The sequence below is a fragment of the Anabrus simplex genome, chromosome 1, assembly GCF_040414725.1.
Source record: "Anabrus simplex isolate iqAnaSimp1 chromosome 1, ASM4041472v1, whole genome shotgun sequence".
In the NCBI taxonomy this organism is placed as follows: Eukaryota; Metazoa; Arthropoda; class Insecta; order Orthoptera; family Tettigoniidae; genus Anabrus; species Anabrus simplex.
Genome location: NC_090265.1, coordinates 839,618,244 through 839,644,605, shown reverse-complemented (window position 1 = coordinate 839,644,605; position 26,362 = coordinate 839,618,244). Strand labels below are relative to the sequence as shown.

At 37.4% G+C, this 26,362-nt stretch overlaps 1 protein-coding gene across 1 annotated transcript in view; it reads left to right on the top strand.

The window, feature by feature from the left end:
• Window positions 1-26,362, top strand: part of E23 (Early gene at 23) — a 36,096-nt gene that overhangs the window by 1,901 nt on the left and 7,833 nt on the right. Inside the window, exons 2-12 of the mRNA XM_068224999.1 lie at window positions 4,131-4,303; window positions 9,608-9,777; window positions 11,594-11,699; window positions 14,093-14,193; window positions 14,465-14,626; window positions 14,722-14,815; window positions 15,878-16,051; window positions 22,147-22,311; window positions 22,668-22,792; window positions 23,503-23,710; window positions 25,123-25,337. Of these exons, the coding sequence (XP_068081100.1) occupies window positions 4,131-4,303; window positions 9,608-9,777; window positions 11,594-11,699; window positions 14,093-14,193; window positions 14,465-14,626; window positions 14,722-14,815; window positions 15,878-16,051; window positions 22,147-22,311; window positions 22,668-22,792; window positions 23,503-23,710; window positions 25,123-25,337 (1,693 nt within the window). The remainder of the gene's footprint in view (window positions 1-4,130; window positions 4,304-9,607; window positions 9,778-11,593; window positions 11,700-14,092; window positions 14,194-14,464; window positions 14,627-14,721; window positions 14,816-15,877; window positions 16,052-22,146; window positions 22,312-22,667; window positions 22,793-23,502; window positions 23,711-25,122; window positions 25,338-26,362) is intronic.

The following is a 26,362-nucleotide window of genomic DNA, read 5'->3' as shown; positions in this document are numbered from 1 at the left end:
CTTTTAAAAAATCCGTATAGCAATTCAGCTTTTAAATGTGTCTGTGTGAAGAAACACTAAGAAAGCGTGAATGAATTAGTCGTCGCCTTAAAACTCTTCCTTCCCCTCCTCCTTTCTATTTGTCATTTCCCTCTCCCTTTTATGGAATACTTCCTCCTCTCCTTCAGTTTGCTTCTCTTGACTCACCTTCATAATGAAGGCAATATTTCCGTGTCTTCTAGATCTAGAGTTTCGTATGTCAATGCACTTTTAATTAATGAAGTAACATCAGATTATGTTATTTTAGTGTTAGTACCATTTATATTCTAACTGTTTAAAATAGATGTTAAATTTCTATTGTTTGTAATATCCGAAGCCATCTCTTTACAGTTCCAACTCAGCTATTTTATAACTATTAGGCTTGTCATTCTGCCAAAACTTTGAGCAAATACATTTATAAAAACCTGAAAGAGAAAACATATGGCAACGTCATCAGGTTCTACAGAACATGAAGATGTTCTTTCAGAAACGAAACAATTCATTCTATTTTAATTAAGTTGTTTCTTTTTCCAGGTATAATACTGTCACCATATGTTTTCTATTTCAGTTAGTTACTCAAAGTTAGTTTCGGCAGACTGATGATCCAAACAATTATAAATTTTCTATTGTTAACATCATTAGGTTAGATTATTTTATCGTCATTATTATGATTAATTATTATTAGTATCATATTTATTCTTTTAATAATAATAACAATAATAATAATAATAATAATAATATCTTGGAATAAATACAGTAGCCAACAGAACATATTGAAGAATTTCTGCAAACACAAATTTATGACAAATATAAAAAATGATCCGGAATTTCTAATAACAGAAATTGGCCGAATAAGGAAGGTAAAGAAATTCAGATATTTTGGGGAAACAATTCAAAAAATTGGTTCGGAAAGTCCGCTGTAGAAGAAAGGATACACAAGATGGAAAGAGCATACGGTATAACTAGGAATATTGCAATAACAAAGCTTTATCTCAAAATCTCAAAATAAAACACAGTAGTCAAACCAGCATACCTTTACGCGCGTGAATGCCTAGTACTGAATTACAAGCTGCATAAGTTAGAAGTACTGGAAAGGAAAAATTATATGGAAAATATTCAGTCCGCTAAGAACTACAGAACTCTGGAAATCAAGAAGTAATTATGAAATTACCGGAACATAGAAAACATAACAGAAACAATGCAAAAAAGGGCATTGATATTTTTTGGACACTTTTTCTGCGGAGGTTCGGACCTGCCTTCGGGCAGAATAACCCTTACCTTACCTTTACAGAATGGATGACAACAGGTTAACGAAACAGATCTTGGAACAAGAAGTCAAGAAGATATGGAAATAAACAATATAAGAGAATAAGTAGCAATAGAGTGAGAGATTTTAAAAATGGAAGGATTTCAAGATCGAGAGTGAAAGAAAACAGGCTGAAAATGGACCGGGGAGAGGAAAAGGAGACATAGTGAGCAGATGAAAGCGTAGTGGAGGAAGAATAAGGAACAACAAAGGATGAAGCATTTAAATTGTCACGTGGTCTCTAGAAGACCTTAACGGAGAAAGAAAAAGAAATAATAACAATAATATATTTGTATTATTTAAGTCTAGCTGGTACCAGTCTAGTAATAGTGCATTAGCTTAGAGTTGGTTAAGAGTTAGACAAGGAATGGATCCGTAAGTGTGCCAGGGTAAATAAATCACGATATCTTACCCCTTGAGATGATGTATACCCTAAATTGAATAAAGCTCTCAAAACTGTAACCGAATACTAGTCTTATGTTGGTCCTAGCTGCGATGCAAAGCGTTGAAGGGACACGTGGATCAGCTTGAGAGAGAGAGGGAGCTCTGAAGTGCGGGTCCGTGAAATCCTTGTTACCAGACAAGCACCTTGTTGTTATGCAACCAGTCATGCTGTCTGATCGAGGCTAGGAGTCGCGCCATGTCGAATTAATTTCGTCAGCGTCGTATGCTCGGGCGAGGTACCGTTAGGCACACGCACCGGAATTCTCAGGTTAATCAGTCTCATCGCAAGTCTTAGTCGCCTCATTTGGTGCTCCGGGAAACATACGGTGCTACAGAGGACACCAGTCGTTTTCAGTCACGTAGTGCTTAGTAAATAAATGTATAAAAGAAGCGAGATCTTCTCCATACAGGCCATGAAGGCCCTTGGAGGGGTGGAAGGTAAATGCTTAACCTGGGCACTGAGTGGTATAGAATGGTTAGCTCTATGCCCGTCCGCCTTTGCCCCCAGGAATTAACTTGGTACTCATTTTTGGTGTAGGCAGAGTTAACTTCAGGGCTATGTAAAACTTCAGACGTGGAAATCTCGTTTCCTAAAAAATTCGTATTCCTGATGAGAATCCTTCCAGGTAAACCGATCAGGCCTTTATGGCCTCGGTCAGCCAGCCTCTGAATAATAATAATAATAATAATAATAATAATAATAATAATAATAATAATAATAATATTTTCGGTCAGTCCTATGTCGGAAAGTTGGTCGGATCCTCAAGTCCACTATCAGTTGTAGAAAGCCCATAATGAAGAGGAAAGAGAATGGGTTTCCCGTTCTTTTTTTCTCACGGAATTATACAGTGCTGTCCGGCTCCATGACTAAATGGTTAGCGTGCTGGCCTTTAGTCACAGGGATCCCGTGTTCGATTCCCGACAGGGTCGGGAAATTTAACCATCATTGGTTAATTTCGCTGGCACGGGGGCTGGAAGTATGTGTCTTCTTTATCATAATTTCATACTCATTACGACGCGCAAGTCGCCAACGGGAGTCAAATTAAAAGACCTGCAGCTAGCTGGTATGGCCAGCATACGGCTGTCGACAGTGGAGTTCGAACCCGTCGTCCCCAGAATACAAGCTCATAGCTACACGACGCAAACCGCATGGCTAACTTGCTCGGTACTGTAAGTTTCAGTCTGTGTATAAATGTTAAGGCATGAGTTAATAAACTGCACTATGATGTAAAAATAATAATAAGCGTATCATTTTGAAACGAAGTTTATAACTTGTAGAATACGAGCCCGTTGATTTCCTCGATCTCACATCTGTCCCGTATTTTATTTTCGGTATCTGACAACCCTGCCTGCCCCAGTGGTGGAAAGCGATTTCGAGCTAATGGTCTTAAAGATGTGTAAAATTGTCCCGAATTTTAATGGTACATAATGCAACAAACCTATAATGGCAATAATTAAGACACGAGTATGTTTATAAAGGCCAACGGCCGTAGCCGTGTTGAAACACCGGACCCCGTGAGATCTCCGAAGTTAAGCAACATTGGGCGTGGTCAGGAGTTGGATGGGTTGCCACGCGCTGTTGGTGGGGGGTAAAGGAATGGAGGAGCGGAAAGGAACTGGCCACCCTACCGCACGTAGGGCTCAGGAACACCTCTGCGGAGGTTCGGACCTGCCTTTGGGCAGAATAACTCTTACATTTACCTATGTTTATTAAAAAAAGCGAAGCGAGTTTTATAATTTCCAAATTCTATTTTTTAAATATTCTTAAATTTATGTCGAGATGTCGCTTGACAGTTGAGTTTACTGAACAGAGCGCAGAGCGCATGCGCTGGGTTATTAATTTTCCGTGAGTGGATCAGAGACCTTGACAGTGTCAAATGTTTTCAAACCTTTGATGGAAGGTTATCATAACCTAGCTTTATTTTAAATACAAATTGTTTAGCGTACAGTTGGTGAACTGAATTTGCCTGAATGTGCCGTGTGGTTGTGGAATATTGGAAGTAAGAGGTGCATTGATGTTAATATGTGTGTCCGACGTGTTTGATTTTGAAAACAAGTGCGAAGCTAGTGCGTTGAACGCAGGTGCGATGCTATCCTTACCTAATTGGTCAAACAGTTGTATCATAATGAAAATCTGAACTCTGATTGGTGGAGAACCTGTATCATAATGAAATTTGAACTATAATTAGCGTCATTAAGATTTAGTTTTCCTTTTCTGGCATATATTTGTATTTCGGCATCGTCTTCTTCTTCTTCTTCTTCTTCTTCTTCTTCTTATTATTATTATTATTATTGTACTGCGTGTTATGATGTCTGCGTAAGATTTTCAATTTTCTTAACTCTTCTAATTTGTGTGTTGCAGGATAGAGAGCGCGCCAAGCACGGCAATCCACTTCCCATGCCTGGAGCAGCAACAGCGCCCTCTGGAATTGGTGTTCAGTGGCGTGACGGTAACCGTCGACAAGAGGCCTATCTTGCGTGACGTTAGCGGGGTGGTGCGGCCAGGCGAACTCCTGGCAGTCATGGGACCGTCTGGTAATTATTTTTTACCTGTTTTTTCATAGCTTGACCCTTGTTCTTTCGCTATCAAGACCTTCTCTAACATCAAGAAAGGAAAGGTACCTTAATACATGAAGCCCATGGTACATCAAAATATCTACTGACTATGTTAGACGTTGATCCTATATCCACCTAGGATCTTGAATTTTAAAATTCAGTACCGTATATTTTCACTTCCATACAAATGCTGGGATAGTTCCTATTCATAGGTCACAGCCAATGCCTTCCACCTCATTACCTCATTTCATTCACCATCGTTCATTTCTTCTTCATTAGCTCCTCAACTGAGGTTGGCGATAGGAAGGGCTTCCGGCCATAAAAACATGCCATAAAATTTAATCTTATCTCCTATTCCGGTATTAAGCAATGGGGTCAAATTGTTGATATGCATACTGTATATAATCAATCGAGATTGGACAGAAGGGTTGGAAGAGTGAATTTTGGTTCAGAATAGTAAAAAATATCAAGCAAGATACAATTCAGCATCCTGTGATCAGCTAGACATCGGAATTTTAAACAGTAATAGGATAGAATACAAACTAATTTGGTTAGTAGGAAGTGTCGTGCAACCTGTTCATCCATAATGTAGCAAGGGTAACATAAATTCCAGGAGTTCTGTAGGCCGTACCCCTGATTTCTATGCAAATCTCGTAGCATACACGTTGTACAGGGTAGAGTATACTTGTTGCCCGCTTCAGTAAGTTTGCATTCTAGCCTATTAGTACCTAATATTCCGGACACATCACCAAACACAGCATTCACTGAGATTTCCAACATTAGTGTTTACAGAATGATCTTGTTTGAGGGTGTCTCATCTTTTCCATTGACAGCATCATCCTACATTCGCCTCTATAAAGAGATCGACTAGCATAGACGTTTCTGAGAGAATGCTACTACAGAACATCGGTCCTAAAGCGGAAGCTAATTACAGTATAAGAGATCAAAGCTACAAACAAAGAAGCTCATCGGCCTCCTCAGTCTTGATGTCAAGGGAATGTTGCCTTCATTTCTCTGAAGTTCTGTACAAACTGTCGTGTAAAGCCAAACAGAAACTATAGATGTCAAGAACACGCCGTCTTGACTACATGAAAATTACTGGCTGGTGATGACGACAACATTCTCAACTAGAGAAGTTCAGGATGTTTTGAAAAGTCACCTTGAACTGTAGTACTTACGTTATAGCACTGTTGAGATAATGATCGTGGTAGTGGTGGTAATAATTGCGTTACGGGACAAAAGAAGAAGAAGAAGAGGAAGTTAGCTGCTTGTATTAATAACATTCATCGAAGGAATAAAATGGAAATACAGTGGTATAACGATGAAACTTAAATATAAATTGGATAAAAACAAAAAATACAATGAATGATTACCGGTTCTTGAAAACAAAATATTACGAGAAATCAAAACAAGATATCTCATAAAACAAGAATTTTTAGGATAATGAAACAATAAAAAGAAATAAATTAAAAGAAGGAACAAAAACCGGAAGGCTAGTTTTTCAAAATACCATTTCTTGCTCAACTTCCTCAGGAATAATTTTCAATAAACATATTTTGATACCTGCTGTAATTTTTGAGGTATGATTTGAAAGCCAATATTTTGCAACGTATATTTAACATGCCACTGTGTAGTATTTTTTCAGTATGAAAATAAATGTTTATTTCTTATTTTCCGCAAATTACATTTTCGAGAATTGTTTCCCTCATAACTCAGAAACTGCCAAATATAAACCTATGAAAATTGTTCCCTGTGTTCAAAAGTTCTTCAGATAAAAATAGTTCTAAAAATTCTGAAAAATCAACCCATCCTTTTAATAAAATATTAAAATATTATTCATCAATCAACTACAAAATCATTTCCAACAATGTAAAGCAAAATTACTGAATTATGTGGGAAACGGTGCATCCTTGCCAGTGAACAGCCGCCAGGTAGAATTTGAAAGAAGCCTGTAAAGCATCTTTAAAGTATTACGGTAGTATTTTCTTAATATAAGAGAAAGTAATTGTTACACAAATACCAGTTTTCATTAATGTAAACATTATATTAATAGAGGAACACAATGGTAAATATTGCCAAAATGTTAGTACTGTGATATGAGGAGATATTGACCCAATTACATAAACCTAAACGTTTTTTTTACAAATTTCTTTACGTCGCACTGCCACAGATAGGTCTTACGGTGACGATGGGATAGGAAAGGCCTATGGGAAGGAAGTGGCCGTGGCCTTAATTAGTGTACAGCCCTATTTGCCTGTTGTCAAAATAGGAAACTACCATCTCCCGGATGCAAGCTCACAGCTGCGCGCCCCTAACCGCACGGCAACTCGCCCGGTATCTAAATACATGAATAAAAGTATGATATTAATAACTTGTATGGCCTTAATTCCTAAAAAGAAAAAAAGCCCTCACAAACTTGAAAGCTTTGTGTTAGGATAGTACGTGTGGCTGTGCAGTAGTATATGGAGCAGTGTAAGTTGTTATATTGTATTTTGTGCAGAATCTACAAGGACGTGAGTCAGATGTTATCTAAGTGGTCCCTTTTTAGTTAACAAGTAAATCATTTGAACTTTCTTAAAAAGAAACCTCGTCTGCAAACGTATACTGTAAGGGTGACCATTGCGTGAAGGCACATGTGTCCCCAGTTGCTATGTTAGATCAGACTTGCTTAAAGTAGTTTTTTTTTTTTAATTGCACTCCAGAAGTAAGTTTTGCTTGGTGATGGAAGGATAACATTCATACTTCTCCTCTCTGCTACAGCTTGTGCAAAAAAGAAAAAAAAATGTAAGACCGACCGGTGAAGGCAGCAGTTGTTAAGGTTGCTTTTCAATTACCTCTCGAGGTACCACCTCAAGGCACAGACTTTGGAACAGTTATATTCGCTGACAGTTACATAGGAGGCGAAGCGGCGTGATAGTGCACGCTTTGGAATTTTGGCTATCCTTTTGCACGTGGGTAGTGTGAATATTTAAGGACAGGTTTTTCGTGAAGGAGTGGCGATACTGTAAAAAAAAAAGGAAAGAAATAACAAGAAGTGTTGGTCTCTCTTACCGTGAGCTACCATAACGGCCACGAAGTCTATTATATATCTTCTCTCTCAGAAGTAATGACTCGTTTTTTTTACAATCGGCTTTATTTCGCACAGACACAGATAGGCCTTATGGCGACGATGAGACAGGAAAGAGCTAAAAGTGGGAAGGAAGCGGCCGAGGCCTTCATTAAAGTACAGCCCCAGCATTTGTCTGGTGTGAATTTTTTTTTTTTTTTTTTTTTTTTTTGCTATTTTGCTTAACGTCGCACCAACACAGATATGTCTTATCGCGACGATGGGATAGGAAAGGTCTAGGAAGTGGAAATAAGTGGCCGTGGCCTTAATTGAGGTACAACCCCGACATTTGCCTGGTGTGAAAATGGGAAACCGCGGAAAACCATCTTCAGGTCTGCCGACAGTGCGGTTCGAACCCACGATATCCCGAATGCAAGCTCACAGCTGCGCGCTCCTAACCGCACGGCCAGCTCGCTCGGTGATGATTCTTCTTCTTCTTCTTCTTCTTCTTCTTCTTATTATTATTATTATTATTGTTGTCATTTTTTAAGTTTGCTTTACGTCTTACCGACGGCTCAGATAGGTCTTATGGCGATGATTGGATAGGAAAGGCTTAGGAATGAGAAGGGAGCGGCTGTGGCTTTATTTAAGGTACGGTCCTAGCCAATGTTTTCCTTGTGTAAACATGGGAAACCACGGAACACCATCTTCAGTACCGCCGAGAGTGGGGTTCGAACCCACTATCTCCAATGTCATTTTACATTAAAAGTTACGTGTACTGAATTCACAGCTGTTGATGAGTTGTTCAGAATTTCACTGATTTTGTTGAGGGAACGATAACGTATCACTCATCCCAGGGAGTGTTCGGCTCCATGGCTAAATGGTTAGCGTGCTGGCCTTTGGTCACAGGGGTCCCGGGTTCGATTCCTGGCAGGGCTGGGAATTTTAACCATCTTTGGTTAATTTCGCTGGCTCCAGGATTGGGTGTATGTGGCATCTTCATCATCATTTCATCCCCATCACGACGCGCAAGTCGCCTACGGGAGTCGAATCAAAAGACTTGCATCTGGTGCGTCGAACTTGTCCTCAGACACTCCCGGCACTAAAAGCCATACGCCATTTCATTTAATTTCATTTCATCCCAGGGAATAACAAGATAAGTAATATTTAAATATTTATTTTCAGGGGAGGCATTTTTTTGTTTTTAGACAATTCGAAAACACCGATTCGCCAAATGTTGTCAAACCATTCTGCTTTATAGGGAACAGCTTTTTATATAATGTTTTGGTTGGATATTTTAAATTCAAAAAAATTAATGAAGTATCTCCTTTGGGTCGTGAATGAAAATGACTTGTGCTATATTAACCAGGCATTATTTTCTTATGTTTATCATTAAAAACTAAAGCCTGTAAGTCTTCTTTGTGTACTGTTAGCAATTAAGATTGAATAGTTCCCTTTAACAGAGGCAGCTGTGTAAATTCACTGAAAGTGAAAATCCACAGCCAGTTTCCAGTCATTTTACCGGGTCAGGAATGGGATGAATGAAGCCCCCATCTAGCTGCGAGGATACGAATTGTGCCGGCTGCTGAGGCCTGTCGCAATCCTCTGGGGCAATGGTTAATGAATGAAAGATGAATTGATATTGGAGAAGAGTGTTGCTGAAATGAAATATGACAGGGAAAACTGGAGTACCCGGAGGAAAAAATCTGTCCCGCCTCCGCTTTGTCCAGCACAAATCTCACATGGAGTGATCGGGATTTGAACCACGGAACCTAGCGGTGAGTGGCCGGCGCGCTCGTAACTTCACTGCCAATAATTAATTTACAAAATAGTAATGTTTACGTCAACAATAACCACAAAAAATATATTACACACAAGACAGACTGACTTACCTGGTTGAAGGTACTTTTATTAACAATATTCAGAATATTTAAGAAATAACCTACTTATCTGGTTCTTACCAGGGACTGTTTTGTATTCTTGAATGATATGGGAGTAAAACTTGGCTATTTCTTCAACATTAGGACGAAATGACTTATCTTGTTAGTGTCAAAGTATAGAGAGCATTGACCTTAGTAGGTTACTGATTAAAATAAAAAAAAAACAATGAAAATTTACTTATCTGGTTTTTCCCCTGGATGAGTGATATTTCCTATGACTATATTAGTAATATGTTCTTATTCAACCCATCCTTTTGCATACTAGGTATTTTAAAATTCTTCTTTGGAATATTACAGGTTGTGGAAAGACCACGCTACTCAACTGCCTATCCGGCCGCGTTAAGCTGGACTCAGGCAGTATACGTCTCAACCGCGAGCGACTCAACAAGCGGTGGAAACGACGCATCTGTTACGTGTTACAACAGGACATCTTCTTCCCCGACCTTACGCTAAGACAAACGCTCGAGGTAAGTCTCATCATTACCATCGCCAAAATTAGGCCAGTTCTGAGGGGAAACATTGTGGAATCTAACGAGCTCTAAAAATCAGTAACGTATGGTGGAAAACAGAAATCCTTCGAGTTTAAACATTCTGTAACCTCAACAAAAATGATATGGAATAAATATCATGCTCATAAAATTAGAGAGACTGCAGAATAACAGCCGAATGATTTGCAAATTTATACGGAATAACTTGGCTTTACGGGATGAAAGAAAAGGAATTAACATTGTTTATACAGACTAAAAAGACGTGTGAATGCCTAGCATTGTTTATATAGACTGAAAAGACATGCTAATACGTTTGTGGATCATGCTTGGAAGTAATAATGAGTGTTTTGCATCTACCGTAGAAGTGAGAAAGACGTAGTTCCAAGTTGTACATGTAAGTCACCATACCATGTAAGAAGAAATAAGGATGGGCCATAAACTTGGATCTAATAATTACTCTTTGTATTTCTTTCTCGTTTTTAGTTTAATTAATATGCCAGTGTTTATTGATGTTCTAATTCGTCATTATTGACGACGTACGGGCAATTTGAAGGCCCCTTGTAACTTGTGTTTATGTAGCCAGAGTAATTATCCTGTACAATGTGTTGCCTATTATATAGGCGCTCGGGTTGTTTATTGCTGTCAATGAACAAGAGATACTCACCTTAATTTTCAAATGGGACGGGTTTGCAAATTTTTCAGGCCATAAAAGGGCAAGGTTAAGAAATGTTACCGTTATGTTTGATCCAATGAAAGAGGGTTCGCGTCCTGGTGCTTGCCTGTGGAATTTTAGAGTACAAGATACCGTTGTTTTTCAATACACCGATCTGATTATGCAGCATGAATAGCACTTCCCGGATTTTTTAAGGGATCAGATATTATTAAATAAATTTGTATGAAATAAAACTGTCACCTAATGTTGTTTAAATTATTGATGCATTATTTTAAAACAAAGGAAAATTGTACTTAAGTTTTAAAATAAATCATTCCCTGATATTGTGGTCAATTATCATTGAGAGATTTTGTAGGAGAATTGAATAATATTCCACATACTATGCACACGGAAATCGCTTTCATAACTCCCAAATTAAGAAGAATATGGTTTTCTTTTTCCTAGGAATTTCTCACATCTTCCTCAAATCTTGTTTTTCATGAAAGTAAAAGGAACAGCTTCATTCTCTGTTAAACAATATCTTTAACAGGAGTTCATTTTCAATTCTGTATATGTATCTTGCTCATTTATACAGATTTTCTAGAGATATTTCTTCTCTCGCCACTATATTTTTGGCAGGTATGCCATTTCCATAATTTGATAGCATAAAATAGATCGATTTTCTCCTGTTACACCTAGCTTTATTCGTATACACTCCAGTTAACCCTCCAAATTGTCCCCTAATTTCTCTTTTTGTTTGCATTTCAGTCTTTATTGTGATTTTTATTTATTTTGTTGAATTATGCTAGTGTTTCCTTGTTGTAATATTTTGCTGTCATTGTTTGTTTTTTACCTGTCCTTTACCCTTTAGACCATCTTCTTATACAATCTCCCATCCTACTCACGTAAAACGCTTTCCCAACATCATCCCGTTGCTATGTCATCCACTATTTTCCTTTCTTTTTGACGTTTCATTCGGTTGCTGATACGTTAACATAATTTTTACAGCATCAAGTTACCAAACTCTTTGTTATATCGTTGTGAGTAGCGAGCTAGTTAAACATTGTAAAAATGTGGAGGTTCAAGTTTAAAGAATGTTGTCGCCGATTAACGCGCATTTAACTATCTCCTTCCTTGTTTCAGTACGCTGCCCGGCTACGTTTGCCGGATTCGCTGTCGTACGCACAGAAGATGCAGTATGTGGACCATATCATTGACGTGTTGGACCTTGGAGCGTGCCAAGATACCAGTAAGTTGTTTTCTTGTATTTAGAATTCGTTGTATTTTTTCCATAAACCTTTCCCCACACCTGCGGGGTCGCGGATGCGAACTGTGCCACACATATGTGGATTTGGCCCCGTTTTGCGGCCGGATGCCCTTCCTGACGCCCACTCTATATTGCGTATTTCCTTCGTGGTTGGTAGTGTAGTGTGTTGTCTGAATATGAAGAGGAAAGTGTTGGGACAAAAACAAACACCCAGTCCCCAGGCCAGAAGAATTAATCAAAGGCGATTAAAATCCCCGACCTGGCTAATTTCAGATGACAACCAGCCATAAGACATAGCCTGCACGGTTGCTAGGTAACATTGTCTGGCCATCCATACCTTACATCACTGTCTGCACGGTTGCAATGTGTACCCTTCCGTCAAACATTTTGTCGCGTCACGCCACACAGATTTTCGGATGACCTCCAGCCATAAGACATATTTATGTCAAAATTGCATTTGTGGTGGTGGTGGTGGTGGTGGTGGGGGGGTGGTAATTACCGTAGTGGTTTAGCTACTGGCTTTCCGCCCGGGCGACAGAAGTTCGGATCCTGGGTAGAAATTTTCAACTGAAAATGTTGAACTGGAAATTCCCATGCGTCTGGAAGGGCGAAAGGGCGAAAACCAAAATGAGCCTATGTGGCCCCAGGTACCCACAATATCTGGGATAAGCTGAAGAAAAACTCCAATATGTGCGAATGTTTGGTAGACATGAGAGCAACGAAAGTGAAGTGTCTCAGAGGTTAGTTTCAATTTTGTAGTTTTATTTCGTACATGCTCTCTAAAACAGCTCCTTTTGAGAATGATAATATTCTGAAAAAGAAACCATTTTTCCCTTTGTCTACCGGTCATGGTCATCCATCACCGGCTGCTAATTTCAGATGGCAACCAGCCATAAGACATATTCATGTAAAAATTGATCTTTAGCGACCTAAGCTTTAGTTGTTATAGCAACACTTTAGAGAACTTATCTCAAGAAAACTAAAGAACGTTCTTGATAAACTCGTTGCCATATATTGTTGGCAATAAACGTAAACGGACTTCATTTCAAGATGCGCAACGAATATGAGACAAAGATGATTCAGTATGCCAGTTTCTTTTACCAGTTCATTCGGACAGCTTGACCTAAAATATATTGTTTTTACTATGGGCGGTAAAATAACTGTAGTGAAGTCATCCTTACTTCCAGAGTCATCAGCACCTTGTCTAAAAATACTGAATTCGTCCGCTTAAGTTTTGCATTTGATATTTGATTCATAAATAGCTATTATGGGGATTTTTTTGATACAATGATGGATGATAGAAGCTATTAGAGCATGGTGAATGCAATTATTTTCAGCTTCAGCTTACTGTGGAGCAGATAATTCTTCTGACAATTTTTTCTGAAGAGACATAGACAATTAGAACAGAACTTCACTTTTTACGTAACCTAAAATTTGGCAATTAAGAATGTTTTTTTTTAAATATTTAATATTAACAACTCATATTGGGAGCGATCGAGAGACTCGCCAAATAGATGTTTGACAGAATTCTTGGTTCTTGACTTCCACCTAACTTAATAATAAAACTGAAAATGTTATATTGTTTTAAAGAGTTTACTAATATTGTGATAGAGCCTCCGTGGATCAGGCGGCAGCGCGCCGGCCTCTCACCGCTGGGTTTCGCGGTTCAAATCCTGGTCACTCCATGTGAGATTTGTGCTGGACAAAGTGGAGGCGGGACAGGTTTTTCTCCGGGTACTCCGGTTTTCCTTCATTCCAGCAACACTCTCCACTATAATTTCATTTGTCAGTCATTAATCATTGCCCCAGAGAAGTGCGACAGGCCACGGCAGCCGGCACAATTCTAATCCTCGCCGCAAGTTGGGGTTTCATTCATCCCATCCTTGATCCGGTCATTGACTGGAAAACAGATTGTAGGTTTTCATTCACTAATATTGTGATAGAGCCTCCGTGGCTCAGGCGGCAGCGTGCCTCTCACCGCTGGGTTCCATGGTTCAAAATCCCGGTTGCTCCATGTGAGATTTGTGCTGGACAAAGCGGAGGCGGGGCAGGTTTTTTTCCGGGTACTCCGGTTTTCCCTGTCATCTTTCATTCCAGAAACACTCTCCAATGTAATTTAATTTCATTAATCATTCATTAATCATTGCCCCAGAGGAACAATCCTCGCCGTAGAAGGGGGCTTCATTCATTCCATTCCTGACCCGGTCAAATGACTGGAAACAGGCTGTGGATTTTTTTCACTATTATTGTGATACTATGATTTATGATACTTGTAACTTAGACATGGTTTTGTAAATTTAATTTACGCATTTACTTGAGCAGCTGTTACCATATCGGTTATTATACTGGATATTTTCTTCTTTCTTTTCTTACAGTCATCGGTGATTACATCAAGCGGGGTTTGTCTGGTGGTGAAAAGAAGAGAGCAAATATCGCATGTGAATTGCTCACCAATCCTTCCCTTATGTTGCTAGATGTGAGTATGAAAATGACTGTTCATACGGGACTTATGTTCAGGGTTGGATTTAGGGCTGGTGTGACTAGGCTGAAGTCTGGCGGCCTCGCAAAAAAATGAAAATTTTCCCAAATGAATAATGGGCATAGTCCTCTTTATTTGCAATCTTCGTGTAAAGAAAAAAATTCTACAAAATTATCAAATAGTTTATTAAAGCTATATTATTCATTCCTGTAAATTGTACCATATTTAATCCTGTCTGTAGATATTACAGCTGTATTTTTATTTTCAGGAGCCTACGTCAGGGTTAGACTCCCATTCAGCCTACAGTCTCATGTCATGTCTGAAAAGGTATGCGGAGAAGGAGGGCAAGACAGTGGTTGTAACAGTCCATCAGCCCTCATCGCAGATATTCCACATGTTCAATAAGCTGCTCTTGCTATGTAATGGCCAGGTGAGTTTGATTTACTCCCAAAGATGAAAAGTTACGTTCACTTTGTTGAAAGTGATCACAACCTGTGAGTACTTATTTTCTATCTTTTTTGACAGACTGCCTACTTTGGACATGTTGATAAAGTGGTGGACTTCTTCAATAATATAGGACTAACTGTGATTCCTCAGTACAATCCTGCTGACTTCATCTGTAAGTATACTGTATTTTCTGCAAATTATCTCTGTAAAATCTCTTGCAAATAACTGTAATTAACCTTCTATAATTGGTGGAATTCATTGGTGAATACAAATTGTATTCCCCTTCGTTTTCAATTACAAGTAGTACCCATTGTTTTTGATAATAAATTACTGTTATTTCACCATATTGTAGGATTATGATAAGCCTATACAGCTAGACAAGTACTTCAAAAATTAAAAAGGGTGGATAGTACAGTTTGCTTGTATTTATTTCCTTTGTAAGTTTCTTGGTATATTTTTTTTAGAGAAAAGAGATCGAGAAATTGTGACCATATTAAGGCATGGTAGGGGCAAAACATTGAAGACATCCAAATTAAAGCAAACAATATTCACTAAAAAAGGATGAAACAGCACATTTGATGAATTAGAAATACAGTTGTGCAGTAATAGTAGACCATACTCCACCCACACTTTGGAATGTACAATTAAGGACAGGGCAAAGTGTTTTCCTGTCTAGAAAATACATCTTCATTTACCATTTTTTATAAAAATTATTGAACCTATAATGTTGTAACTAGAATACACTTCATTTTGAATATTTCCATTCACTAAGGATAGGTACAGAAGTGTTATTTGTCTCCGACAATAATAATGTTATTGATTTTATATCCTGCTAATTGCTGTTATGGTTTTTGGAGATACTGAGGTGCCAGAATTGTGTTCTGGGGGAGTTCTTTTACATACCACTAAAACTGTCTCTGACAAATATAATTAGGACTTAAAAACATGCTGTAGGTAAAAGTAAAGTGCAATATAGGTTGTAGGAATGTTGTTAAGCTGCAACTTTTCAACTAAAATTATGATTGATAGTCTAATCATATAAACATTTAGAAGGTGAAATATTATGTGGTGGAGCCACCATATCCATATACAAAGATTATATAAACTATGTCATTTGTACTACATTCTTAACTTACGAGTCACTGCTTTTTACTCATTGTCTCAAGTTGCAAAGGTCTCCTTTTTGTAAATTTATTATATAAGCTTCATTTGTTTTGTTCTTACATCATTCCAGTGGAACAAGTGAAAGGTAGTGAAGAGATGAAGGAGAAGATTATAGCTGCTTCCAAAGATGCCCGTAACTTACCAGACTATCCTCAGGAGTTGCTGCCTGATTACTTCACCAACTCATCTAATATCTGTGATAAATACATCCACAACTACCAAGAAAGTCACCTTCAAACGAATGGTACATTCTCTTACTCTATAAATACAAGTATTAGATTTTAATTTTAAGAATTTTAATATGTTATTCTGAATTGCTTCAGAAGATGCAAGCATTATGTTCAGCATTCTGAGTTAATTCCTCATGCAAGCTTGTTATTGCTTTATAACAAATTTCACACCGACATGTACTGCTGCTACTTCTACTACTACTAATAAACAAATAGTAGTTAATTCCAGTCAGTGTTTCCATCAGCAAAATCAAAATGCCCAGAGAATTTAGTCAAATGAACACCTAATTTGTTCATTACACACTAACATGAATGGCATGGTGTGATATGAATTCTTTTATCTTTAAAAAATGTACCAACCTTAGCTTGTACCTGCTGATTTTGGTACAAGAAGCTTGATTCCATATGGTGCAATTTCATCAAAGCAGTTTGAATTGAGTTTTGAATTACACTAAATTACCCAAGTCAGTGTTATTCAAGCTGAATTTACAGGAGAGGTTTGTCTGCAAAAAAATATGTGAACATTACAGATAATGCAATTATTGCTTATTATTTCTTACCTGATGTTGTCAATCTATTAAATGAAATTATGTGGGCATGTATTTTATGCAAAAATTGGCCTAAAAGTTTATTTGCCAGAAGTCCACACGTAGCAAGTAGGCCTACTGTTTATAAATTAAATTATGCTGAAGTTCATTTGTGTATTTGGACACAGGTAACTGCCACAGTTATTAAATGTATGTTCTTTTGCCAAGAATCAAGAATTCTTATATTTATTGTTTTTAGGAACGGGTGCGTACGGTATAATAAATTGTGAAATATTTTAATGGTTTGTGAAGAACTAAGTTCTGTCATGTCCTACTCATGTTTCTTGGTGGAATGTAGATTTTATCACCATTCCCTATGTACCGTACTATTACGGTAATTAAATGCTGAACATTACTTGTAATTCTGGAGCAATAATCTATCTGAATCTAACTAATTTCTAAGAGTGAAAGATATGGTTGGATCAGTTGTTACATATACATAAATTGCACAAAATTTATGTGTACAATCAGTTTGCTACAAAATTCTAAAATTGAAAATCTGTAGTTTTACACAATGCTAAATTTTGTATTCTAAAATGCCATTAACCTCATATTCTAATTATAACATGCAACCAGTTTTTCAATGTCTGTACAATACCGGTAATAACTAATATCTGTGTTCCCGAACTATTTTGCTGCCTTTTCCTTGACCCAGAATGTAATGTACTTACCCTGCAAATGGTTAGGATAGGCCTACTGGTACCGTAAAACGGGGTAACTTCGGCCAATTTTTCGTATATTTTTTAAATTAAAATGTGAAATATTCCCTCTAATTTTCTGAAAAATTTAATATAAGTTCTGCCATGTTTGTTCTTCATTTCTAAATAGGAACATAATTATAATTGTTATTCAGTAATGAATTATGATTATCGAAAGAGTGCCGGAGTTACCCCATGTTTTGGGGTAACTTCGGCCGCCATAAAAATAACTCAGGAAACGAAGTTTCTTCGATATAGTGTTACTTCGGCCTCTGTGAATGTTTTTTAAAACCTGCAGAACGCCCAGTATCAACAGTCACAAACAAATTAAAACGATTTGCAGTGAAACAGAAGTATAGTGATCAAATTCCCATTTTTCACAAAGAGTGGACTATTTTATTTAGCCTAAGCGTACAAGCATTTTATGATATTACAAATTACGTGTTGCATTGCGTAGTTATTTGTAATGGTAAAAAAGATTAATAAATAAAAAGTACGAAAATCATAAAGCCCAATAGTATGGAGAGAAAAGGAGATAGGAAAAGAAGCACTCTTGTAGACTGTTCTCATAATACATCGTCTTCTAAATTAGAAAATATCTGGGCTGTCAATCAAGTTCTTAATTGCGCATCGTCTGTGTCATCTGATATCCGTCTATTTATAATTGAAAATAGGAACCGTCTTTCCTCTCCCTGTCGGGATAAACTTCCCCGTTTATTGTTATTGTAGCTTTATTAATCTCTTCTAAAGCATTCTTGAAGTAAACAGGATTATAATTACAATACCCGCGGCCGCGTAATGTTTTCCCGTACGTTCTTGGCTTGGCCGACGTTAAAAAGGACAACTTTTATCACAAAACTATTTCCTGAAAAACCTATTTGAATAAAATGCTTCAAATTAGGTTGATCAGTTACCAGACGTACTTACATTTTGGCCCCATAAACCTTTGAAATGGAGAATCGAATGCTGGGGCTGGAGAACAGTTTGTTTTCTGCTGTTACCAAACAAGACAATAGTCGGGGCTGCGAAAAAAATTGATTGACTCAAAAATGAGCCTGCCAATGTTCTTTGGACTACTGAGTGTCGATAGAGCATTCTATTGTACATGCATTTTAGTTGTTGCAAGTGGTTCATCTTTTTCCGTATAGGAGGCAGGAGAAAATAAGTGTTGCTATTCGTCAGTGGCCGAAGTTACCCCACTTTACGGTACTTCAGTTTCCCAAACAGACAGAATTTTGAAGGCAAATGTGGGCTGTCTGTTGGCTGGGGAAACTTGTTGTTAATGCTAGAGTCTAACAGGGCATATGTGATGTGAAAAACATGGGTTGTAGTGTTATTTTGAAGCTAAGTTTGGAGAAATCCTACAGAAACAATTATTTTTTGACATGCATTGAAAGAAAACATCTTTCAGAATATGGGCTACATAATCTTCTTAACCATGTCTTTTATCTCTACCTTAGCACCGGTATTAGAAATCAAAATATTTTATAAAGTCAACTTGTCAAGCATAACGGCACACTGTTTTTAATCTAGTTCATTCTGCTTATTCTCTGAAAATGTTTACTCTGCATAATGGCATGTATGAGATATTCTTGGTACATATAAAAAGTAAGATAGATATGCATGTTGTATATCAAACAACACTAACATGAATAGGATAAACATGAGGACAGATTTACAGTGGAAGAGGGAGCATTAGGAAAGGAGATGAGGACAAACAATTCTTATCAGTTTAATTCTTTGTAGCAGTTAGAATTCCTTCCATTTCTAGATCCAGTGTGATCTTGTCCATTACCTCATGTAATAGTAGTTCTGTTTTTTTAATTGTGTGTTTATTCTTGACAGGTTGATTTATATATTGAGTGTTGAGAATGAGTGTCTTTGCCTGTTGCACTGATAGCACTAGATACATATTGCTTACCGTATAATGAATTCTTAATGTTTTCATTTGCATGATTAATTGTTCTTGCATTGGATGCATGCAAATAAATGCACTATTTGTTAAACATGTCAAGATCTTCAATTAGTTGGTCATTATTATCCAGCTCATAAAATTTACCTATGCCCATAGTGAGAGAAAAATTTTATTGCCGTTGATTGATATAGTTTTCGAAGAAAATCATTTTTTAAAATTGAAAATCTTGACCAAATATTTTTAAATTCTTTATCATCATTGATGTCTTGTCTTTGCTGTTGCTTATGCTCTATTTCAATGTCTCAAATGTGATCTTCTATCATTTGTGCATTTTGTGCTATTTTATTTGTTTTGTGGTAACTACCATATTTTAAATGAATTTCTGCTGGTTTTCTTGGAAGTTATGATCGTTTACACATTGTTTTCCTCTAATTATGAGAAATAAAAGTTGTAATTTCAAATATATTTTTGATGTATAATAGACATTTTAAAAAAAGATACTGAATATTATTTCTTTTATTTTCAAGCATGTTTGTAGTTGAAACGCATTTTAAAAAATCCTCTGCTTTGTGTGTTGATATAAATATCAATATTTACTTATTACGTACCCCAGCTCATTTCTCTTTCATTGTAGCTCTAGATTTCCTTCCTGACTATCTTAAACACTAGAGTATTTTTAGGACAGGTAACATACTGAAATTCATTCCACTAATTATTTCAGATTATCTAACAAATGTAAATTACAAGGGTAAAATTTGCATGAGTAAGGTTTACTGACTCTTGCTTAATGTTATTCTGAAACTGTTCCGAATTATCTAGAGGTGGAGAGAGAAAGAAAGATTAATTCTCAGGCACTATCTAATGCAACCCACTTTGTAGTCCATTTCTGCTAATACACTAATTTCTCCCTAACCTGTCCTTCAACAGTCCCACTCTCACTAATCTGGCCTATTGTAGAGATGAACTTCTATACTGTTACAAATCGCAATCTAACTGGACTCCAACGATGTGCCACGAACTTTGAAATTGTGCATTCGGTTAAAGTTCAGTTTCAAGTCTCGAAAAAGAAAGCACGTTACCTTAGACTTGAAGCATACAGTGGAGATTTTTCAGACAAGTTGAAGTCAAAGCAATGGTGAAGAACCAGTTTGTAATTTGGAATCATCAGTTCTTGACACTCACTTCGACATGTCCTACAAGCTTCCAGGTGGAAAGAAAATTCACTAGAAGATGACACTAAGTGGCTGAGCGAAAAAAACTGTGAAGTAGACCAGATTTTAACTCGCGAAGAAATGACAAAAATTATACAAGAAATTAAAGGTGAAAGTGATGGAGAAAAGGATGTAGCAGAAGTAGAGATTATTTCTCACATTGCTGGTACCTAACTTGCAGATATCTTCCTGGAGTATTAGTGCAAAATCCAAATATGTACAGGACTGATGTAGGCCTAATACTTGTAAAGCGGTTGCATGCTGGCAAGTATCTTCATTGCGGCAACTAAAAATTTCATAGAGAGTGATACTTCGTATAGAAAACTCAAGAGGCAAATTGAATCTGATAAAAAAGGTATAGGGCCTGCAACTAAATTTTCCAGACACTCTTAATAATCTGGCCTACTCTCTATTTCGGCTCACCTCTTTGCAAGGAATTGTCGAATTAGTGGGAAGCTGGTGTAATAATTGCCTTTCTCGAAGTATGAAAGCTTTCACAGTCGAGTCAATATAATAAAAATATTCCGGGCTATTCTGCCGTGGTCCACTTCTCTCATTTCTGCCAGACGTTTTGACTATCACAGCAGTGACATCAATGTGGAATTTACTAAATAATGAAATAATTCTTCAAAAAAGTATTTAGTTCAGTGGTTACAATTTTTAAAACGCAATTAAATCTTGAAAGCCAGTCCCGCAGTGTAGAGGTAGCATGCCTGCCTCTTATCCGGAGCGCCGGGTTCGATTCCTGACCAGGTCAGGGATTTATGCCAGGATATGAAGGCCGGTTCTAGATTGACTCTGCCTGTTTGATTAAAATTGAGGAGCTATCTGATGGTGAGATGGCAGCTCTGGTCTAGAATGTTAAGAACAATGCCCGAGAGGATTTGTCATGCTGACCACATGACACCTCTTAATCAGCAGGCTTTTGGGCTGAGCTGAGGTAGGCTATAGCCCTTCGGACCTGTTGTGCCATGGGATTTGGTTTAATTTTATTAAATCTTGCTGAATGACATCCCCTTCTGATGACACCAAGAATACAATTATATCAACTACATTACATTTTTTAAGCCATTATATTAAAATTAGCCTTATTCATTTTAGGAATGGCTAAAGGCTTTACTTGTAAACAAGGAGCTAGTTTATGAAAGTACTTAAGAAGTTTCTGATTTTTTCTTCTATAACAAATGGCGGAAACAATGTAAATCTTTCAAACTATTATGGCACACGGGAAATCACAATGATAGTTAGGAATTTACACGTAACAACCTCGAGGCACTCGGAAATAAAACAGCCTGTGCTTGCCTATGTTCCTTTGACCTTCTAAAGTGTTCTGATACTTTACTAAACCACTTTTCTTGCAGCTAACTCTAACAACATAGTACAGATACTAATACTTTTTCTCTTACCTAAACACAAATTATTACAGTATTCAGAAAGTTTTTCTGAGTAAATGCGAAGATACCTTAATGAGAAAATAGTTGTAATTAATTACATATTATTGTATCAAATGTTACCTTTATTCCTAATTTTAGAAACATATTGGAAGTGTTGTGGTTATTAAAACCACTTTCAAAAGTGACTCACAGCCTTGCAGTCAAACCTACAAAATCCTTAGTATACTTTTACCACATGCAAAGTGACAGGAATGAATGTGCTATAAGTGAGCATGCATGCTCAATATATGTGCTTATCCTTCAGGCCACATTGGTGCCTCAAGCTGTCACTGCCAGGGGGAATTGTGGGGCGGTGCTAGGAACGGTCATGCCACCACCCATTCCGTTCACCAACTTGCAGCTAAAAAACCTGTCGAAATGTGTGCCGTCATCGATTCTGGAGCACAAACCAATGTTTACACCACAATAGGTAGGCATCCCATTGCACAACATCCTTTCAACCATCAACCAATTAGGCTATCGGGGTACAATAATTAGTGATTTATTTATTGGGAAACTTGTTATTTTACTTTTTGTGATATTCTTTAGATGCCAGTTTTTGCTATATGTGCTTCCTGCCACACTTGCATGAATGAGAATTAGCATTATTGGTTGAGTGTTTGAATGATTGAAGCATGACAATTATTCTATTTTCTTTTATTGAAATGTCATATATAAGAATTTGTTTAGTTTTTGGTTTATTTTCTATTCCTACAATATAGAAATCAGTTAAATAATAGATTTATTTCCTTGTTCATTATTATCTAATTTAATATTTTGTTCCAGCTATGAAGGATGAGGAGGGCAAAACATTGTGGTTAGACAACCAAAGCCACGCGTCATCTTCCGTCAGTAGTTCAGACGATGATGTTAGTTGGCAGTGGCCCACGAGTTTTTGGACTCAGTTTAAGGTGCGTCATCATTCATTTTTGTACTTTTATTATATAGATAATTTCTGGTTTTTGTGTGTTAAGTCAGAGTTTATACTTAAAGAAGAACAATACAGCATAATTTAATAATTTAAGTTGATTGGGTTGCACAGAAATTCCATTGGGAATCTTAGATGTGAAATTTTCATGGTGCATTAAATTGCAATTTTTTCCCTGGATTAAATCATGTTGATTTATGTACTATACCTTATGTACAGATTCTAACATTTTGAATATACTGCAGTATTCTTTGTCAAGGTGACTGTACTCGTACTTGCTGCAAGGTAATCAGTCTTTCCAGATAGCTAAAATCGACTACGAAAGTGATCACTGTGCCTTACCCTGTATAACCTCTCTTCTCCCCCAGCTCCCTCCCAGTTATCACATTTGGAATGGTGACCTCGTTATAACAGCCTAGGGTTGAAAATGATTGAATGTATGATGCCTCAAAATAAATATAGCTCCATATTCTAGGGCTAAATATTTTAAATTAAGTTGCTTCTCTGACAAATTTATAAATTGATTGGACAGACTGTTCATGTAAAATAAGGAAAAATTAAGCCTAATTTTTGCATAAAATATATTGTTCTTCATAATCTGATTATTAAAGTGGTTTATTTGCATGTTAATTGGAAAAGAAATATAATTTGAAGTAGATTGTATAATAGTAGTATAATTTGATTTCTGTGCAGGTTTTGTCTCAGCGAAATTTTCAAGAGGCACGTCCACGAATGCTTTCCAAACTTAACTGGGTACAGACTGTAGCTTTAGGTGTTCTAGCTGGTCTTTTGTGGTTCCAATTGGAAAGGAAAGAAGAATCGCTGCATGATATTCAAGGATGGATGTTCTTTTCTACAACCTATTGGATGTTGTTTGCACATTTTGGTGCTCTTTCATCATGTAAGTCAATATTCGATACACATTTCTCAACAACATATCAGGATACTAGCTTAAAAATGAGATATAGATATCTGTAATCAAGCAGTTTTTACTGTTTCACTGCTAAGTTTATTTGAATAGTAATAATATATAAAATTACTCTCTCTCTCTCTCTCAATCATGTAAAATTTCTTCTTCATTTCCTGTTTCCAATGTTCTGGGTTGGTTTGTGAATCAATGACCTCAACAGTTTTCTATCTCACTCCCTTCCTTCCTCCATTATTTCTCCTACTCCTCTCTCCTCTATATTCTCCTTCATTGTACCAATCCACCTGTTTCTGGGCCTTCCCCGTTGTCTTCCTCCTATTATTTTCTACATAAATACTCACTCGCTTTGGAACTCTATCCTCTTCCATACTCATCATGTGTCCATACCATTTCAGCTTACTGGTCTTTATCTTGTCTTACAGTTTAGGGAATCCAATTGTCTATTCCTTTGTTTCTCATTTTATCCCTTCATGTCTTCCTAATTATTCCTCTGGGGAATTTCATCTCGGCTGCTTGGATTCTGCTTTCATCATGTTAAGTTGTTGTCCATGTGCCTGCCGCGTATGCCAAAATTGGTGTATAATACATTCACTACAAAATGGGACGTCCTCATTCCATACTATACCTCTCTCACACATTGGCAAAACCCATTGGTTTGTTGGATTATTTTTCCAATTTCTTCATTTATTTTCCCATCTTCTGGAAGTATGCTCCCCAAATATTTGAAGCTTTTCACAACTTCTAACGGCCTTCCACTTACTTAAATATTCCCTCTTCCTTCTCTATTACCTTTTGTCATCACTACCGAGCTCGATAGTTGCAGTCGCTTAAGTGCGGCCAGTATCCAGTATTCGGGTGATAGTGCGTTCAAACCACACTGTCGGCAGCCTTGAAGGTGGTTTTCCGTGGTTTCGCACTTTCACACCTTAATTAAGGCCATGGATGCTTCCGCCCCACTCCTAGCCATTTCCTGTCCCATCGTCGCCATAAGACCTATCTGTAAAGCTGCTTGTAAAAAAAGAACACATTGTCATCACTATCATCTTACTATCATTCCATATTCCTTTATCTCCCGATTCCATACAGTTATTTGTTCTTGTACTTCCATTTCATCTTCTCTCCATATCACTGTGTCAACTGCCTTTGTCTCTTTGCTTCCCAATTTTTTTGCTGTACATTCTTGTGGATTTCATCCATGAAAATTTGTTGCATCATTAGATAGTTTACATTGTATTTATGGCATTATGCCAAAGTTTCATTGAGATATTACATAGAGAAACAATATCATTAAAGTGACTGAAATTTTATAAAATTCAAATATTTCAGTTTGTTTTTGCTTTTCCTAATATTTTTCTTGTGTCTGTATGGAGCTATTTTTGTTATAGTTCCCCCAGAACGAGAAGTTATCAACAAAGAAAGACTATCAGGTGCATATCGGCTATCTGCGTATTACCTGGCCAAGATGGTGGGCGAACTTCCCCTCACGATAACACTGCCGGCGGTGTATCACTTGATCTCCTATCCCATGCTTGGCTTCCACAGTGCAACTGTTTTTCTTACACTTCTTGGCTTCCTACTTCTCAACACCATTGTTGCTCAGGTGAGTCTTCTGTAATTAATATTTTACTATCATTTTAAAATTAAACATACTAGTGGTACCGACTTGAGGGGGAGGCATTCCCCCCTCCCCCCAAATGAACTTAGGGGGGCAGAGTGCCATTTTTCCCCACCAAAAATTCTCCTCCTAGATGTTAAGTCCCATTAAAACCTGGAGTTTGGTATTCTTTGGAGGCTACTAAGGCATTAAATTTGGAGAAGTTCGTAGATGGTTTTATATCAAGAAATGAGATTAGAAAGCTGGCATTCCTTCAGAGAACTACATATCTCAGTGGAGACTGTTCAGGTGGTAGAGCTTTTCATATTTCGTATCATGAAATGCATAATGTGTGGTAATAGGATTTCTTCTTCTTCTCGTTTTGGTCTTCTACGGACCAAGCTATTTCAACTGCTTTCTCCTACTATCCTTCACACTTGCCCATTGTTCCTGCAGTCTCTTTCGGTGAGCATCCCTCCGTTCTTTGGGCCACATCTTGCTAGTTTTCTTTTGGGTTTTGGCTGAAAACTCTGTACTTCCTTAAGTTTCTTCTTCAGCAGGTCTCGTTCCAAGATGTCCTCCTGTGAGATCCCCAGTTCTTGTAGGTCTTTTTCCATCACTATAAACCAGATCCTTTTGGTTTTCTTTCCCGCAAAGTAGGCACAGATTCAATTGGACAATCTTCCGGAACTCATTCGTGTCAAGTGGCCATAGAAAGAGATTCTCCTTTTGCGCATGGTGTCTGTTATCTTCTCCACGTGGAGATACAGTTCATAGTTGTGTCGTCTTTTATTCTCTGCTTGTTCCTTGACCGGGCCCAAGATCTTTCTTAAAATCTTCCTTTCTTTGGCTTCCAGTTGTTCTGCCAGGCCTTTCTTATTCATCACAAAGCATTCTGATGCATATATAGCACCTCCGTTTGAATAAACGGTACAGTAGTGCCTGAGTTTGGCCTTGAAGGACACTGATCGTTTATTGTAAGTGTCTTTGGTTAGATGGTAAGACAATTCCTTTTATTTTTCAAATCCTTG